General features: G+C 39.7%; 2 protein-coding genes across 2 annotated transcripts; one reads left to right on the plus strand and one right to left on the minus strand.

Annotated features, from left to right (window-relative positions):
* Positions 1-2190: 2190 nt before the first annotated feature.
* Positions 2191-8400, plus strand: LOC139221861 (tetraspanin-8-like). Its single transcript, XM_070853809.1, has 9 exons — positions 2191-2315; positions 3406-3471; positions 3594-3710; positions 3791-3865; positions 4446-4541; positions 4911-5003; positions 5681-5752; positions 5975-6058; positions 7339-8400. Exons 1-9 carry the CDS (start codon positions 2256-2258, stop codon positions 7471-7473), a joined length of 798 nt encoding a protein of 265 aa, XP_070709910.1. The 5' UTR covers positions 2191-2255; the 3' UTR covers positions 7474-8400.
* A 1424-nt stretch (positions 8401-9824) lies between these two features.
* Positions 9825-13826, minus strand: LOC139222214 (tetraspanin-8-like). Its single transcript, XM_070854192.1, has 9 exons — positions 13746-13826; positions 12953-13018; positions 12325-12438; positions 12106-12180; positions 11905-12003; positions 10891-10977; positions 10530-10589; positions 10319-10402; positions 9825-10040 (listed from the first exon to the last, which is right to left on the minus strand). Exons 1-9 carry the CDS (start codon positions 13824-13826, stop codon positions 9936-9938), a joined length of 771 nt encoding a protein of 256 aa, XP_070710293.1. The 3' UTR covers positions 9825-9935.
* Positions 13827-15117: the final 1291 nt, after the last annotated feature.

Below are 15117 nucleotides of genomic sequence, written 5' to 3' on the forward strand. Positions count from 1 at the left end.
TAAACAGAGAAAGAAAGGCAGGTCCCTTCATCTTTAACCTTATCTCAGTGACAAAACGTATGCATCTGAAGTGTCTCTCTTACATGAATATCTGTATATCTCAGAGCTTCATTCTGCTGAAGAGCGAGAGCATATTTCTCCAGAGTCAAGGTCTTCTCCCGTATGAGATCTAGGCATCATCTCAGCGTTGTAGATCCAAATTAGTTACATAACTTCCTGCAAACCTTGGAGCCACTCCAAACTGGATGGCTATCATATTTATAGTGATATGTTTCAAATGTTGTTGCTGCTGCTCCCAGTGCGGGAAGCAAAGTATTCAAAAGTGGGAGTAGGTAACAAAACAATATCTGTATCCCCTTGAAATACAGCACATATTAGTTTGACTTTGTGACCAAAACATTTGATGGTATAGGAGTAATACATAGAATTTAATTTTAATTCAAGATAGAGCAGCAAAACAACCATAGGAAGTAACTGTGAGACCATGTTTATTCATACTTGATTTATCTATCAGTGATCAGTGTTTTTAAGACTTTTTACACTGAAACAGAGACGGCTGTTACAGTCTTTGCTTGTAAAACACACAATAAAGATTTTTCATTGCAGGGAGATCAGCGTTCGTGTTCATGATGGTTTGAAGTGAAGGGAAACAGCTTGTTGAATATCAACACCATCTACAGTTGTGTGTTAAGAGTGTGAATATAAATACAAACATCAGAAGAACACTTGAAATAGACTGCAGTAATGAACCTCGTGCTAAACCCTCTTTACTAGAAGGAATGTATTAGTGGAGGCCTCTTGTCGTGACTGATTCATCGTCATCATCCTTCATACTAATATTTCGTTTTCCCACATATTCTACAATTCTTACTCCATTACAATCAAACTGTGTAACATTTATCTCTACTGGAGAAGAGAGGATACGTTCTGTTCTCCAAAGTAAGGGATTTTTGGCCTTTGTGTCCTTTCCGCCCACCAACATCCTCTGCTCCACAGATGTCTCTGCACAATCATGTGCTACAGATGTGTGAGCGCGTGCCAATGTACACACGTGTGCGCCAAAGATTTTGTGGATGTGGATGCTGAAGTTGACTGAAGCATAGGACACAAGAGGTGTGTGTGTGTGTGTGTGTGTGTGTGTGTGGATGGATGGATGGATGGATGGATGGATGGATGGATGGATGGATGGATGGAGTCTGTGTGTTTGGGACTCTGATGAGAGGTCATGTGATGCAGCCTCTCACTAGTCCCTTTGTTCGTCCAAGACAACAGCAGACAAAAAGTGCATTATGGAGGACGGAACTGACGGCAACTTCACACACACACACACACACACACACACACACACACACACACACACACACACACACACACACATACACACATTTACATGAATGAACAGAAAAAATAAGAACTTGATGTTCTTCCCTCATGTTTCTACTTTCTCCTGGCTCCACTTGAGAACTTTTTTTATTCAGCCTCACTCTATCTCCGGTCGCTCGCTGGTAACATCGGGTTCGGTAAACCCCCTGTGACTTCTCTCCTTTTCACTGTCGGTACAGCCACACTGCCACTATTTCACTCTACTCTCTCTCTCTATAAACTAGAAAATACTCATCCAAATCTGGCTAATTCAAGCCACTTACAATATCCATCACTGTGCTTATCCGGGGATGTGTGTGTTGCTGCACTGCCAGTAGGCCGACACATTTCCACTCCAGCTGATGATGAAAGTATTACATGGAGGTCATGACCGGAGCAATGTGGTGACCAACAATGCCACAATGTGACTTGTGCTGCTAAAGTTGAATGGAGCCTTTAGATTTCGCATGAATCCATCAGAACAACAGAACAACAGTGTCTTTAAAACAAACTTTACATTTTACTCAAAAGGCCTGATGTATGAGCACACGGAGCTACAAGGTGCTTCTTAATGATCAAGATAAGTGAGACTAAAGCAGTTCTGAGTAATACCTACATCTGTTGAAATAAATAAATAAAGAAATATAGAAAAGAACCCCAAATCCTCCCACTGTCACACCCCCACACCCCTCTCTGCACATGAGGAGGGCTTTTCACCAGCCAAACATGGAGGGGTGGGGGGGGTTCCTCCTTCTCTCCGCCCAGTTAAGATATTAAAGTGCAGTGCTCAACAAAAAGAAGTTTCTCTTTATTCAAATCAGGCTTGTGTTTCTGTGTAACATGTGGATTTCGCTTTAAAGTGTGTTATTTAACTTACACTGACCGAGTTCAACATGGGGAAAGTGAACGTCTGTTTGAAGCGGAGTTACTTTGTCGTGACAAGTCTGATCGCGGTGAGTGTGGTTTTTTTTTTTTTTTTTTTTCCTGCTGCTGCTGCTGCTGCTCGATCCTGAAAGAGTTAACAGATAAAACAAGAGGCACTAATGGTTTGGAAGTGCGGGGTTTGGGTTCGTTGTTCGCAGTGGCGCCGCAGCTAAAGCCTGATGGCTGGTTGGAATAAACAGTATGAGGAAGTGTGACATGTAAATAAACAAAACAAAATAAAATCTAGAGGGCATGACAAGCAAGGCTGTGGTTACTAATGATGCTTCAGAAGTAAACAGCTATTAAATTCCCCTTTTAAAACATTTGATGGTGTTGACAAGAACTTCGCATGTGTGTGTGTGTGTGTGTCCACCGATTCCACCTAATTGCAATGTCAACTTTTTTCTTGATTAATTGATCCATTGCTCTGTAAAAAGAAAAAGCGACCATCAAAGCCATTCATGGTGATACATCACGTTGTTTTGTTTGAGTAAAAGTTTAAAAAAAACCTTTTTTTTTGGCAATATAAATAATTTGGACTATAATAAATAACAATAATAATAACCTCAATAATTAATTGATAAATCATTGAGATTTTGCTGCACTTGTAGCACTAATCTTAAAGATATATGGGTCATATATCACCTCTAAGACAAGAAAAGTAATTAAAAGAAATCTGAATGTGAACATGGATTAAGCTTTTCACTCTTTCTCATTTTTTTCTCACCCTTTTTACGTAGTACAGTAAATGGACCCGGGATTATTTATAGATATTCATAACACAGTGTGACTTTCTTTGCATGCTGTAGGAGCAGCACGCTCCATTGCATGATCAGGCCCAGAGCTCTTACAGCAGAGACATAACTTTCTACTGACTCACCAAGATAAACAGTGGCGTTGAGTCAAGCCAGTAACAGCTGACATGAAGGGTCAGACAGAAGAAATGGAGTGCCCTCGTTTACAGCCTTTCAAAATATGAAGATCTGCATTTCTTTGCGGTTTCATGTCATTTTAACGACACGAATGATTGTAAAGATAATCGACAGATTGATTAGTTTTTAAAATAATTGTTAGTTGCAGCCCTGAAAGTAATGATGTAATGCGTTGCTGCTGTTGCAGATCATCAGTGCCCTGCTGCTGGCAATCACTCTGTTTAGCCATGGATACTTCCATGATGATGAAGAGGTAACACACACAAAAAAAAAAAACAGACAGACAAGTTACTACTGAATGAAATCGCAATCAGTGTTAGATTTCCCCTGCTCACAGAGGCTGGTGACCTTTTCCCCTGTTTGTTTTCTCTGCAGATAGAACATTTGCTCACAGGACTACGTGCCATGTATGTTATTTCCATCATAACTCTGCTCCTGACCATCATGGGTCTGTACGGTGCCTGCAGAGAGAAGCAGTGGGCACTAATAGTGGTGGGTATAGATAAACAAAAACATTATTATTATTAGTAGTAGTAAATAATAACTAATAACTAAGTATACAAGTGTCTCAGTTTGCAGTTGGAATGATCCTGGGCTGTCTGTTCATGGTGGCGTGTGAAATTCAAGGACTGGCTGTGCGACCGCAGGTATTACAAACTTTGAAATGCCTTTCCTTTACAAACAGCACAGATTTCGACATACAAAGACCACATAAGCTAGCAGGCTGCATCCAAACTGCATTCCCAATCAAACTAATGAAACACAGGAAAGGGCTCTAATTATTGATTTCATATGAACTCTTACTAAATATTTGAGGATGTTACCAGACAGGAGCACAGATCAATTGACAGTCTGTTAAACACCACCAAACCTAGTTACCCATCAAGCTTTCCATTCTCAGATGACACACATGCGGTTTGCAGTAACATGTTAGGCAGATTTCCTCCTTGAAATTCATCATAATTTTTCAAACTAAAGTAAAGTAAATGACAGCTCAAATGACAGCATGTGCAGGATGGTAACCGCATCTCTAATTGGTTTTACATATGTACAAGGTAGCTAAATACATGATGTTTAAAACATAAAAGCTGGATTTTCTAGTCAAAAAGTCAGCATCTTCACCAGCTTATAATAATGTCACATTTTTTTAAAAACGATGTTGACGACTTCAGTTCCAACAAAAAATGGCTGCAAGAAATACATGTTTGTTTTTGCTTTGTTGTGCAGGTGGCTCAAGAAATGAGGAAGAAATACCTGGAAATGCTGCCGCTGGCTAACGCTAGTGAGAACTTTATCGAGGCCCTCAGTGATACACAGATGGAAGTAGGTATCCTGGAGTGGGTGTGTGATCGTTTGCATGTGTTCATGTTCAAGCTTATTTTTATGGAGCACAGTCTCATACAGAAGCAGTTCTAAGTGCTTTAGAAAGTAATGAACCAATTAAAATGTCAAATGCGTACATAGACACACCAACATTAACACAAAAGCTAAGTAAAGGCTAAATGAAACAACATCAATAGAAGTTAATTAGGTTTTTGTGACACAGAGGAAATATTTCAATAGCACAAATCAGACACACTTCAGAAAACAAGTTGAATCGATTATTAGTTGTATTAGAATCGTAGTTGTAGAAGTTGTATTCTTACTTTGTCTAACTAACCTAACCCTAACCCTTTGCATCATTTTTCTCAGCTGCAGTGTTGTGGCCTGGATCAGGGCTACCTGGATTGGGGCTATAACATCTCAGAATCCTGTCTGTGCGCTGAAGAGGCCACTAATCCATGTGTGAGTGCTGAAGCTGCTCAGTTTCTATATTCTGTAACTCTTGTGCACCATTTGATATAATTTAATATTATTTCTAACATCATTTGTTGAATGTGGTGAGTGTATACAGGCCGCCCTCAGCTGTCTGTAGTGTAATTAATGAGTTGGCAGGCTTACCTACTGAGTGCAGTAACTCAGTGATGCTGCTTGCAGGTGATTTTAGCATCAATTGGTTTACAGACTGTTTAGATCTAGACCTGAAAGATGATTTCAATTTCTCGATATCTTGCAGGATCAAAAAGCTACATGCAGATTTCGTATTAACTTCACATGTCAGCAGGCTGTAATAAAAAATGGCTGTTGAAAGTCCTGTGAGCCAATGGTAAATTTGGGAAAACTTTTCATTTTTGTGTTGCACACACATGGAACATTTAACAACACACATAAAAACTTTAGATAATTGCACCTAGAGGTCAGTTTAAAACCATGATTACAAAGTACTTCACCCTCAAGCTGTTTAGTTTGTACCTCTGCTGTTTGTTTTCTCTGTTTTTGTTCATTCATTCGGTTTTAATTGCATCACTGAAAATTAGTGCATGCCTTCATCGATCCCCTTAGATTTAAATAAAGGATGAATGAATAAATGGATGAATGAATGAATACATATTCAGCTCATGATTGATGTTTGTGTATTCTAGGTAGCAGCTCCTAGAGACAGTGTTCTGTTTGAGCACATGGTCGATGATCAGCCCATCATGATTTATAAAGAGGTAAAAAACAGAACTGAAACATTCACACTTACTGTTACTGTATTGATTTATGACACTTTGGAATGTAATGCATCACAACTGTCTCTATTTATACTTTGATCCTAAATTAAAAATTTTTGTGTGTTTAAATAAAGGTTTATCACTGTTTTGGAATACAGCCCCTCATGTAAAGTGAGTTAGTTTCCTAATGTTGAAACCGATTGATCCACTCTCCTCTTCCAGTCATGCCTTCCATACTTGATTTTGCACGAGGTGGACACCATAAATACTGCATTGGGCGGAATTCTGGCAGTCACGTTACTCTGGGTATGTACTGTTAGTCTACATGTGTCTATCATGTTTGTATCCCCCTACCTTCCCCTTCCTCCCCCCTGTATCCCCCTTTCTGCCTCTCTATCTAATTTAACTTCACTATTATCTGTTCTTTGTTTATCCACCAGTACTCTTCCAGCTCTCCCCACACTTATACTCATCATGACATTCCTTTTTCAAAGCCTCTCACTTTTCCCTTTAATCAAATTTCATTTTCAAGAGCTTATTAACTGTAATTCACAGCTGTTGAAAAAAAACCTCACCTGAAGTAGCTCTTCTGGAGCGTGCCCAGGAGAAGAGCTTGCCCAGTTGTTATGACACTGTAGATGTTAAAATCTCCATTTTTTTCTGAGCACTCCTTCTCCATTAAGGTTTAAAAGTGGAGGCTCAAAGTTAATTCATAAGCGGAGAACCAGCAACTGACAAAACAATCTCACTTCATGGTCCATTTCGTTGCAGCTCAGCTTTTAATATTCAAATTCACCCTTTTTCCACTTCCCTAAGGGACTGGGCTAAAATTATCGATTATTATGGACTTCATAATAGTCCACTAGTTCACTTACCTTGTAGTTCACTTCTTAACAAAGTGAGGACCTTCCCACCGTAGTCCAAAATGTTCAATGGACTCTCTGCAGTAATATCTCAAAATGATATTACAGTGTTTGCCAGTACAAGTCATTAAAAACATGTGTCGCAGTTATTACTGTGCGCTCAGAACAACAGGCTTCAAAAGCAGCAGCGAGTGGCGCAGAAGGTTCTGCTGACTGTGCTCCAAATAAAAGAAATAAGATATAAATGTAGGGTCGGGGTGCTCTATCAAGAAGACGTACCCCCGTTTTGATGCCCTCCACGATCAGAATCATTTTCTTACACTCCTTAGAGTCAGCTGTGCTCTGTAAGTTAAAATAAAGCCCTCATCTGTTTTATCTTAATAGAATTGGTTTTTCAGAAAGTTCTCTCTCTGATACAACTCAGTCTAACATGTCAAAAAGGCCTTTTTCACTGAAGACTCTTGTGATAGTGGGAAAGAGCACATTAACAATGTCTCTGTAGCTAAGTGGAATTCAGGCCTCATTAATGTTATGATTCACGCCTGCGCTTTTCCCACAGCGATGTGTTAAAATGTCTTCAGTGAGAGACGTTATTGGGCTTTTCTGCCCCCCTCTGTCTCTTTATAAAATTGCAGCTCTACTCAAAACAATGTATTGGTAAAGGATGAAACAACAAAAGGCAAACAGAAAGTAAAGGGATGTCTCTGTTTCACTGTCCTTCAGGTGTTGTCAGTAGTCTTGTGTATTCTCATCCTGTGTCGGCTGAGTCGCAAGGAAGATACCCCTGCAGTGGTCTACAGTCCAGAGGCGAAAGCAGGCAACTACACCACTCTGGCAGACGCTGCAGATTATACCTGAGATCCTTGTTTTTATTTTTGGCTGCTCTTCACAAAGGTTAAGGTCATCATGTCAGCATATTTAGGAAAGTTGAGCACAAACATTGGGAACAATGGGATTGCTACAATGATACATAATGTATTTTGAATAGTTGAATATATCAGAAGTGGCCTCCAGCAAGTGAGATTTCATTAAGAAATGAAATAGAATAAATACATTTTTTTTAATTTCTTTAATTGGGTAGTTTTTTAAGAAAAGAAAATCTTTAAAACCTTTGTTAATTTTGTTTTTAGGCCTCACGGTGGGAAAATTGCCGGAAACAGCATATACTGTGAAAGAGCACCCCCCTTTCTTTGCCATAGTCACAGACGATGAAGAAAACTGACACATAAGCTGCAATTATGTAATTAATAAGTTACATGACTACGAACAGTTCAAATTAGAAGCGAAGTATGTTAGCTGATGAATATATTTGAACTCTAGTGGTATTTTCATCCTAGATTGGTATCATGTTTTAGCGTAGCGTAGTGTAAGTAAATAATTAAAATGAGGAGGTAAAAGAACATGTGGTATAAAAAAAAGCACTGATGAAGACTGCAGAAATGTATATTATAGATGTAATAGAACTTTAATGAGAATGTATCTTGTGATTTTCCAGCTGTCTGAAATCTTTTTTTTTTTTTTCCAGCTTCACAATTTATAGTCTTGGACAAAATGTAAATATGCATGAATACTTTCATCTCTAATAGGATCAGGTGCTTCTGTTCATGGCAGGAAGGGATAGAATATACAGATAACAGGGAAGTTGTGAACTGTATTTTACATGTTGTGGGTACCAAAGATGCAAATCCAAATTATTGTATCCTTTCTGTGTCACAGCCTCCTGTCGCTCCCTTATCCCCTGCATAAAAGGAGAATGTAAACAGTTTCAAAATAAAAACTAAGACATGAAAGGAACAAGAATCCCATTTTTTATTACTGCTATTTACAAAATATTACATATGTTCATTCCTTAAATAAAAAAACAGTGTGTATGACAGAAATAAAAATACCACAGTTTGCAAGAACATGTTGTATATTAGGCATTAATGGTTAAAGTGCACAGGTAGACATTGGATCTGCTGTTTCAGATGAAATTCATTTGACAATTCGTCAGTCAAGGAGACATTTCAACCGCAGGCAGCTCATGCAGCGAGTCATACTAGAAGTCATGTGGCATAAAGGCTTCTTTGGTGAGAGTGGCATCAGCTGGGACAGTACAGCCTCTGCAAGAATATCGATTTCCTACAAGAGCCTCTCACAACCTGTCTGCAGTGGCCTTGCCAAAATTTCTCCAAACTTTTGAAATCAAATTTTGGAGGCAAAATAACTGAGGATTTTACTGCATGTCTACTGAATGTGCAACCAAACAGAGTCCCCTCTCTTGCTGTTGGACGTGATCGTGTGTCATTTACTACACTAAATGTGCTTTAAGAGAAACTGAATGGAGTGAGGAAGTTTTTCTGACATGCAATGTGCTTAACAAGGCATCAAGACATTCTGGTGTCCCAATGAGAGCTGTAGCTCATTCCTTTGTCTAACCTGATCGTTTACCCAAGAAAATACATCGCTCAATAATAAATAAATGGTTATATTTCGATCAAAGCACTTTGTAAACACTGTTTAAGAAAAGGTGCTACATAAGGGTTATTAATATTATTATTGTTTAAAGATTATTGGTTGATCTAATGCTGAAAATTCAATTAGCGAGCTTAAGACAAGTACGAACATTTAAATATGCATGTTGGTCCAGTCGACAAGTGTGAGATTAAACCCATTAACTGATGAACTTCCAGTGGTAGCTTTTGTATAAACCGGTGAGGAAGTTTCACCATCATTTGTTCATGTTTCGTATGATCACGGCTGAGCAGATGTTGTGAAACATGAGGACTACGCTCATCTCAAAACATTAAAATCTTTAACCTGGTCAGCAGAATGTAGCTTCAGCCGATGCCGAAAGCAAATGTGCAAACAAAAATGTGTCTTGTGTGTGTGTTTGAATGTTTTAGGTGCAGTAAATGCACCATTCATTGCAAAGAACAAAATGGTAGGACAGGCTCCAGCTACTGGAAAAACAAATGGCTGATTAATACTTGTAAGATAACCTAATTTTAGAGATATGGCAAAAGCATGTGAAAATGTGATGATGATGATTAAAGATTAATTAACTGCATTAAATTGCATTGTTTTTTTGTTTTTTTACAGTATTAGGGCAAAAAAAGAGTCATTTCAAATTGATTTATGCATGTAGATTACTTTTCAATAACAGTTACATGCATTAACACGCATTAACTGAAAATTCATATATCAACATATATTGCTATAGCGCAAAATATCTTATGATAAATAGATTATGGTATACAGCATAATGTGTTTACATGTGCAAATTCAAACAAGGTACTCTTGATAATAAGTTGAGGTGTGTATCAAAATGTACAAGGTGACTAGAAGGCACCAGGAACGTATCTGTTTGATTGGAGAAGAGCCCTGAACTCCTCTTTCCTTTTTATTTGGCCCATCAGCTTGATGCTCATGACAAGTAAAACGACCTGAGGAGGAAGCACAAGAGTTACAAGCATGCCGTGGTGTTCGGTAATGTTTACAACTGGGATCCACATGATTTTCTGTTGACCTAGAATCAAACCTGACCACCAGACCCCTCCTGTAATACGTCTGTTTCACAGGATGTACTCATTTGTGTGTATTTGTCTAATGAAACACAAAGTGCCCACAGCCAGAATTTAAACATGATTAGAGCTATATAGGGGAAAATTGGTGTCCATATTAATAGTGTAGAATCCTATCAAACATATAAAAAAACACATACCCAAAAAACTCCACTTCCAAATTGTATGCCCATCGCCAGTGAGAACGCCAGCTTCAGTTCAGAGACATAAATTGGTAGGCAAGGCTGTGAACAAAAAGTGCAGGTTTGTTTCAAAGGTGGCAGCAAATTTTAGAGAGAAAATCAGTAAGAAATAAGACTTTAATCGACCAGTGATCCTGTTTATCTTCTGCAAAGTGTTGAGCTACTTTACCTCTTGATAAACATACTGGTTCTTTGGAGCCCCGAGTGTGGCGCTGCCCCGCAGTCGAATCTGTGGAGGAGAACAAAATCCCATCACATATTATGACAATAATATGAGCACATACTGTCCCAGCAAAATTAGCACTTGAACTTGTAGTTCCCAGTGTTGTGCCTTAAGGTTTCAGCAATATAATCAGTGACGTGAGTGTTGTTGTTACCAGAAAACATTGAAGACAATGAGACTTGAGATGAGAAAAATAAATTCTCCCCCAAAAATCGTGCTTGACTGAAACATGTGGCTGCAGGATCAGAAACTCTAATAAGCCTCCTTCACTGCTCATGTTCTCTTTGTATAAAAGGGAGATACTCACGCATTTTCCTGGATATTGACAGTTGCAGGAAGCGGGGATAGAGGAGCCCCAGTCTTTGTAGCCTTCAATAAGACCACAGCACTCAAACTGGAGGTGACACACACACACACATACAGACAGGCTAAGTAAAAAGTAAATCCAAAGCAAGTAAACAGAGCAAAATGCATTACATAGTCCCTCACATCTGAGTTAAAACTGTTAAAATATATTGGCTGGATTTGATGGGGGAGTGATTCCTCCATAGCAGGATAAGCAGATACGTCTTTGAGAGAGGACACACCTGCTGATCTGGCCACGCCCTGCACACTGCATATGCTGGTGGGTGTTTGACCACCAAATCCAGCAGATGTGTTTGACCTTGAGCCTGTCCTCTTTGGGCAGCCTCACTAGATTTATTCTCCCTTTTCTTTTCAGTACTCTGGCAGCTCTCTGTCTGAGAGCAAGTGTGGGAGCTGACATATTTCTGCCTCGTGTGAGCAGTAAAAAGCCCCAAAAGTACCTCTAAACTAGTGATAAACAAGTCAGCACCATCTGAGTTCCTTTGTTTAGTTGCCCCAAAGAATTATGGGAACTGTAAAGGCATGCTAATTCCTAAATTGAAGTAAAGAAAGGAATAATGATAGTAGTGACAAAATCCTTTAATATTTACTTCTTTCCTGTCAAACTATCGATATATTTTGATATTAGAGTAGACTGGAGGTTGCATAAAAACACAATGGAGCATGTAACAGAGCAGAGAAATGGTCTCTCCACCAACAGAACCAAGGTTAATCGAATATGTCTGTGATGTTATCTGTGATGTGATGTCTCTCTTTATGGAATGCCAGAGCAGTGCTGATGTACACTTTGAGATATCAGCTTGCATAGACTAACGAATGGACACATACCATTTAATTGCTTGGTGGGTGAAAATATGTTAGAGAGCAGATTTACTTTTATCTCCACTGTGCCTTGAAAAAAGAGCCATGCTTTATCTGGATTGTATATTATAAATCAATGAATAAAATTGCTTACCTCTGCTTGAATACTATACAGCAGCGTCCTGTTGGCTTTGCTGGTTCCAGTAAGTGGCATCATGGACAGCAGCTTGGACTCCTCACGGACGACACGTTTCTGAGGACGGAGAATTCAAATACATACTGTAGTTAAGGCTGCTTTTTAATAGCTGACGGCTTACACTAAATGTTGTAAAAGGAGGGATTTCAAGCACTGTACCTCATAAATGTCTTGGTAACTCAGTGCTGTTCTGACAATTATTGTTTGACTGGCTGCCGCCATCCCAGTTGCATACTGCAAACACATAAACCAGCAAAAGTAAGAGAGAGAAACGTCATTCTGAACATGTACAGTGTATATACACACAAAAAATATTGTGGGTTTTGCATTTTTTTCTTTCCTACACAACAGTAATAATACAAACACTTTTTTTTTTACCAGAATCAAACACCATCTCTTTCCTTTACAGGCTCCAAACACACCGAGCACCGATAGCAGCAGGCAGCCGATCTCCATGACGTACATGATCACCACAGAAACACTGGACACCAGCTGAGGAGGAAGATGAACAGTAGCAGTTAAAGCGATACGTTACTTGGCAAATGCTCTGAGCGACAATTATCATTTTAGGTAACAAAATAACCTAAGCTCAAAGGATCTGTGGATGTAGTGTAATTCATCTGAGATGGCCACTCACATTTGTTATTAATATTATTTGTAGACACATGGCTACAAAGGAGGTCAAAGGTCAGGGTCAGCTACAGGACGGCACCCTGGAGATAATTCACTGTCTTGCCCAAGGACACTTTAACTGGCAGATGTTTGCCAACATGAGGACGTGAGGTCTTCCGCAGAAAAGACAATGTAGTGCGTTCAGGCAATATTGATGGAAGATCAAGTAGGCCCATGCATTAATAATACCCCAGTTGTCCTTGGATACCCCAGCAACTCTTTTGCTCCTGTAAAACCTGGCAAGACAGGAGCTATTTCTGCCTCCAATAAATGATATCATATGCTTAGGAAATTATTTCCATCCGGTCAGAAGGACATATGAAGTCAGTCTTACTTTGCCCGTTTGTATGAGCTCTCTGTGCCAAGCCACCGTCATCGTCAGCATGAAGAAGCACAGCGCCTTTGGAGAAAGGAACACAGGAGAAGAAAATCTGTTAAGTTTGCAAACTAAAGTGTTAAAGGACAAACAGAGAATGAAGGAACTACATAGTTTAGCTTCAAGATGTCAGTGTGACTAAATCAGTATCCTGTCTGAAAATCTAATTGTAAGTATCACCTGATATGTTCTACATTTGTGCTGCCTTTTGGTGAACTCGCACAGTAGGTGTCACCTCTTAGGAGCAGTGTAGTTCATCTAAGGGCTAATGGAAGGCAGCAGCATGCTATCCAGGGTCTGCTCCTTTACAGGACAATGAGATCTCAGCCAAAACGAGACCTATTCTACAGAACACTGTAAACTCGCACATTGTAATCATTATAAAACCATTACAGATGTTGTCTGGGGGGGACAGGCCGGTTAAGAGGATGGCAATTCTCTGTAAATGCAAATTATAACCACCACTATGGCGTCTTTAAGATATAGCCACTGGTGATTTTCCCTTTCATCACTTTCTTTCTGTAGGCTAAAACCTTTAACAACATTTGGACTCATATTTATGCTGCAGACATGATGTTGATGGTGGGTGATTCGCTGCAGCGTGTATGAATATGTGAGTCCTGTTTGGATTAATATCAGACTGGCTGACGATTTAAATAACAGCAGACAATCAAACATTTTTTCAGAGAAATAGCAATCACATAGGCCCGTTCGCTTCAATTGCATTCAAAAGCAGGGGAATTTCACCTACCATATGCACAGCATTTGCAAAAATAAACGGCCTTTTCAGGCTCGTTTTATCCGCCACCACGACCACGGCGCTCCGCTGCATGCTGCTGCTTCTCTCCAGAGCCCTGGAACGCCTTTTTACATAAAGGAGATGTTAAAGCTGAGGAGCTGGGGGTTTGAACAGTAAGGGCATCTATCTCTGCGCACAGCACGTCACTGCGAGGTGCTGTGGGTGAGGATGCTCTGTGGTGCCTTCACGTGCAGTCGGAAATGTTGGAATCGAGGGAGGGAGGGAGGGAGGAGGGGGAGACACGTGCGCTAAGAGGAGGAGTGATTGAGAGCATTATGAGCAGGTAGTCAGGAAATTAATATAGAAACACCCTTAGGACAAAAAAGAGCCCGTAAAGAGTCATTTAAAGAAACATTATTTGGATTTTTCACTTTCGATTTATTCAGTTAACTGATGGATTATGAATTTTGTGATTTTTTTCCCCCCCCAACATGAAGACTTAAATGCTGTTTCAGTCTCTTGGAAAAGTGGTCAAATTAATCATATTTAGTGAGTCTAAAAATACCAACCTAAAACTAATTACTATAAAAAGGTATAAAAGGACATAAACTTCCCAATACTATTCTCTTCAAGAGAAAAAACACTGAATCTATGTTGCTATTTTATGGTCATACCACTATTGAATTATTATTCAAAGAATGTCCTGTGAGTTTTAACAGATGTCTGTGGGTCTGTTTCTGTTTGAAGCTGAAGAGATTGAATGGCAAATAGACTTCATTTCCCATGATCCCAGAGGCATGGGGCTGGGCTACTTTCCTAGAACAGGTAGGGCGGGTTTCTATTGTTTCCACAGGTGCTATTAAGAGAGAGAGAGAGAGTGAGAGAGAGTGAGAGAGAGTGAGAGAGAGGGTATAAGTCAGCAAAAACAGGAAAGACTGAGTGATGACAGAGGGACACAGAGATACAGAGAGAGAGGAGAGAGGGAGGAAAAATACCCACATGTGTGTGAAAGAACAACGTGGTTTGGACAGAAACCCGGATTACAGACAAGCATCTTTTGAATTTTTATTTCATGAAAGGGAAGCTCCTGTTTTCTTTGACAGACTGCCCACCAGAAGCTGTGCAGGAGGACTAAAAGGATGGGACGTGTATTCATGCTGCCTTTTGCTGTGGGCCATGAAGTGGGTCAACACCTGAGAAGGAGCTGAAAGGAGCAGCAGAGACTGAGGCAGTTTTGTCTGACTGAAAGAGCACAAGGGAGAGGGGGGGGGAGTGAGGCTGAGGACACACAAGACTGAAAACATGCAGAATTATAAAGAAAATACCTTTTTTTTAGTTTCTTGCAACTGAAAACAGGCAGCAGATATTCCCACATTGTTGCTTG

The sequence above is a fragment of the Pempheris klunzingeri genome, chromosome 22, assembly GCF_042242105.1.
Source record: "Pempheris klunzingeri isolate RE-2024b chromosome 22, fPemKlu1.hap1, whole genome shotgun sequence".
Lineage (NCBI taxonomy): Eukaryota > Metazoa > Chordata > Actinopteri > Acropomatiformes > Pempheridae > Pempheris > Pempheris klunzingeri.

Excerpts from the sequence above, each read along its gene's own strand:
- LOC139221861 (XM_070853809.1), top strand. The coding sequence starts at position 2,256 with ATGGGGAAAGTGAACGTCTGTTTGAAGCGGAGTTACTTTGTCGTGACA. Across the intron at positions 3,711-3,790 it reads AGCAGTGGGCACTAATAGTG|TTTGCAGTTGGAATGATCCT; the intron begins GTGGGTATAGAT and ends CAAGTGTCTCAG. Across the intron at positions 5,004-5,680 it reads AAGAGGCCACTAATCCATGT|GTAGCAGCTCCTAGAGACAG; the intron begins GTGAGTGCTGAA and ends TGTGTATTCTAG.
- LOC139222214 (XM_070854192.1), bottom strand. The coding sequence starts at position 13,826 with ATGCAGCGGAGCGCCGTGGTCGTGGTGGCGGATAAAACGAGCCTGAAA. Across the intron at positions 10,590-10,890 it reads GTCAATATCCAGGAAAATGC|ATTCGACTGCGGGGCAGCGC; the intron begins GTGAGTATCTCC and ends TCTCCTCCACAG. Across the intron at positions 10,403-10,529 it reads ACCAGTATGTTTATCAAGAG|CCTTGCCTACCAATTTATGT; the intron begins GTAAAGTAGCTC and ends TTTTGTTCACAG.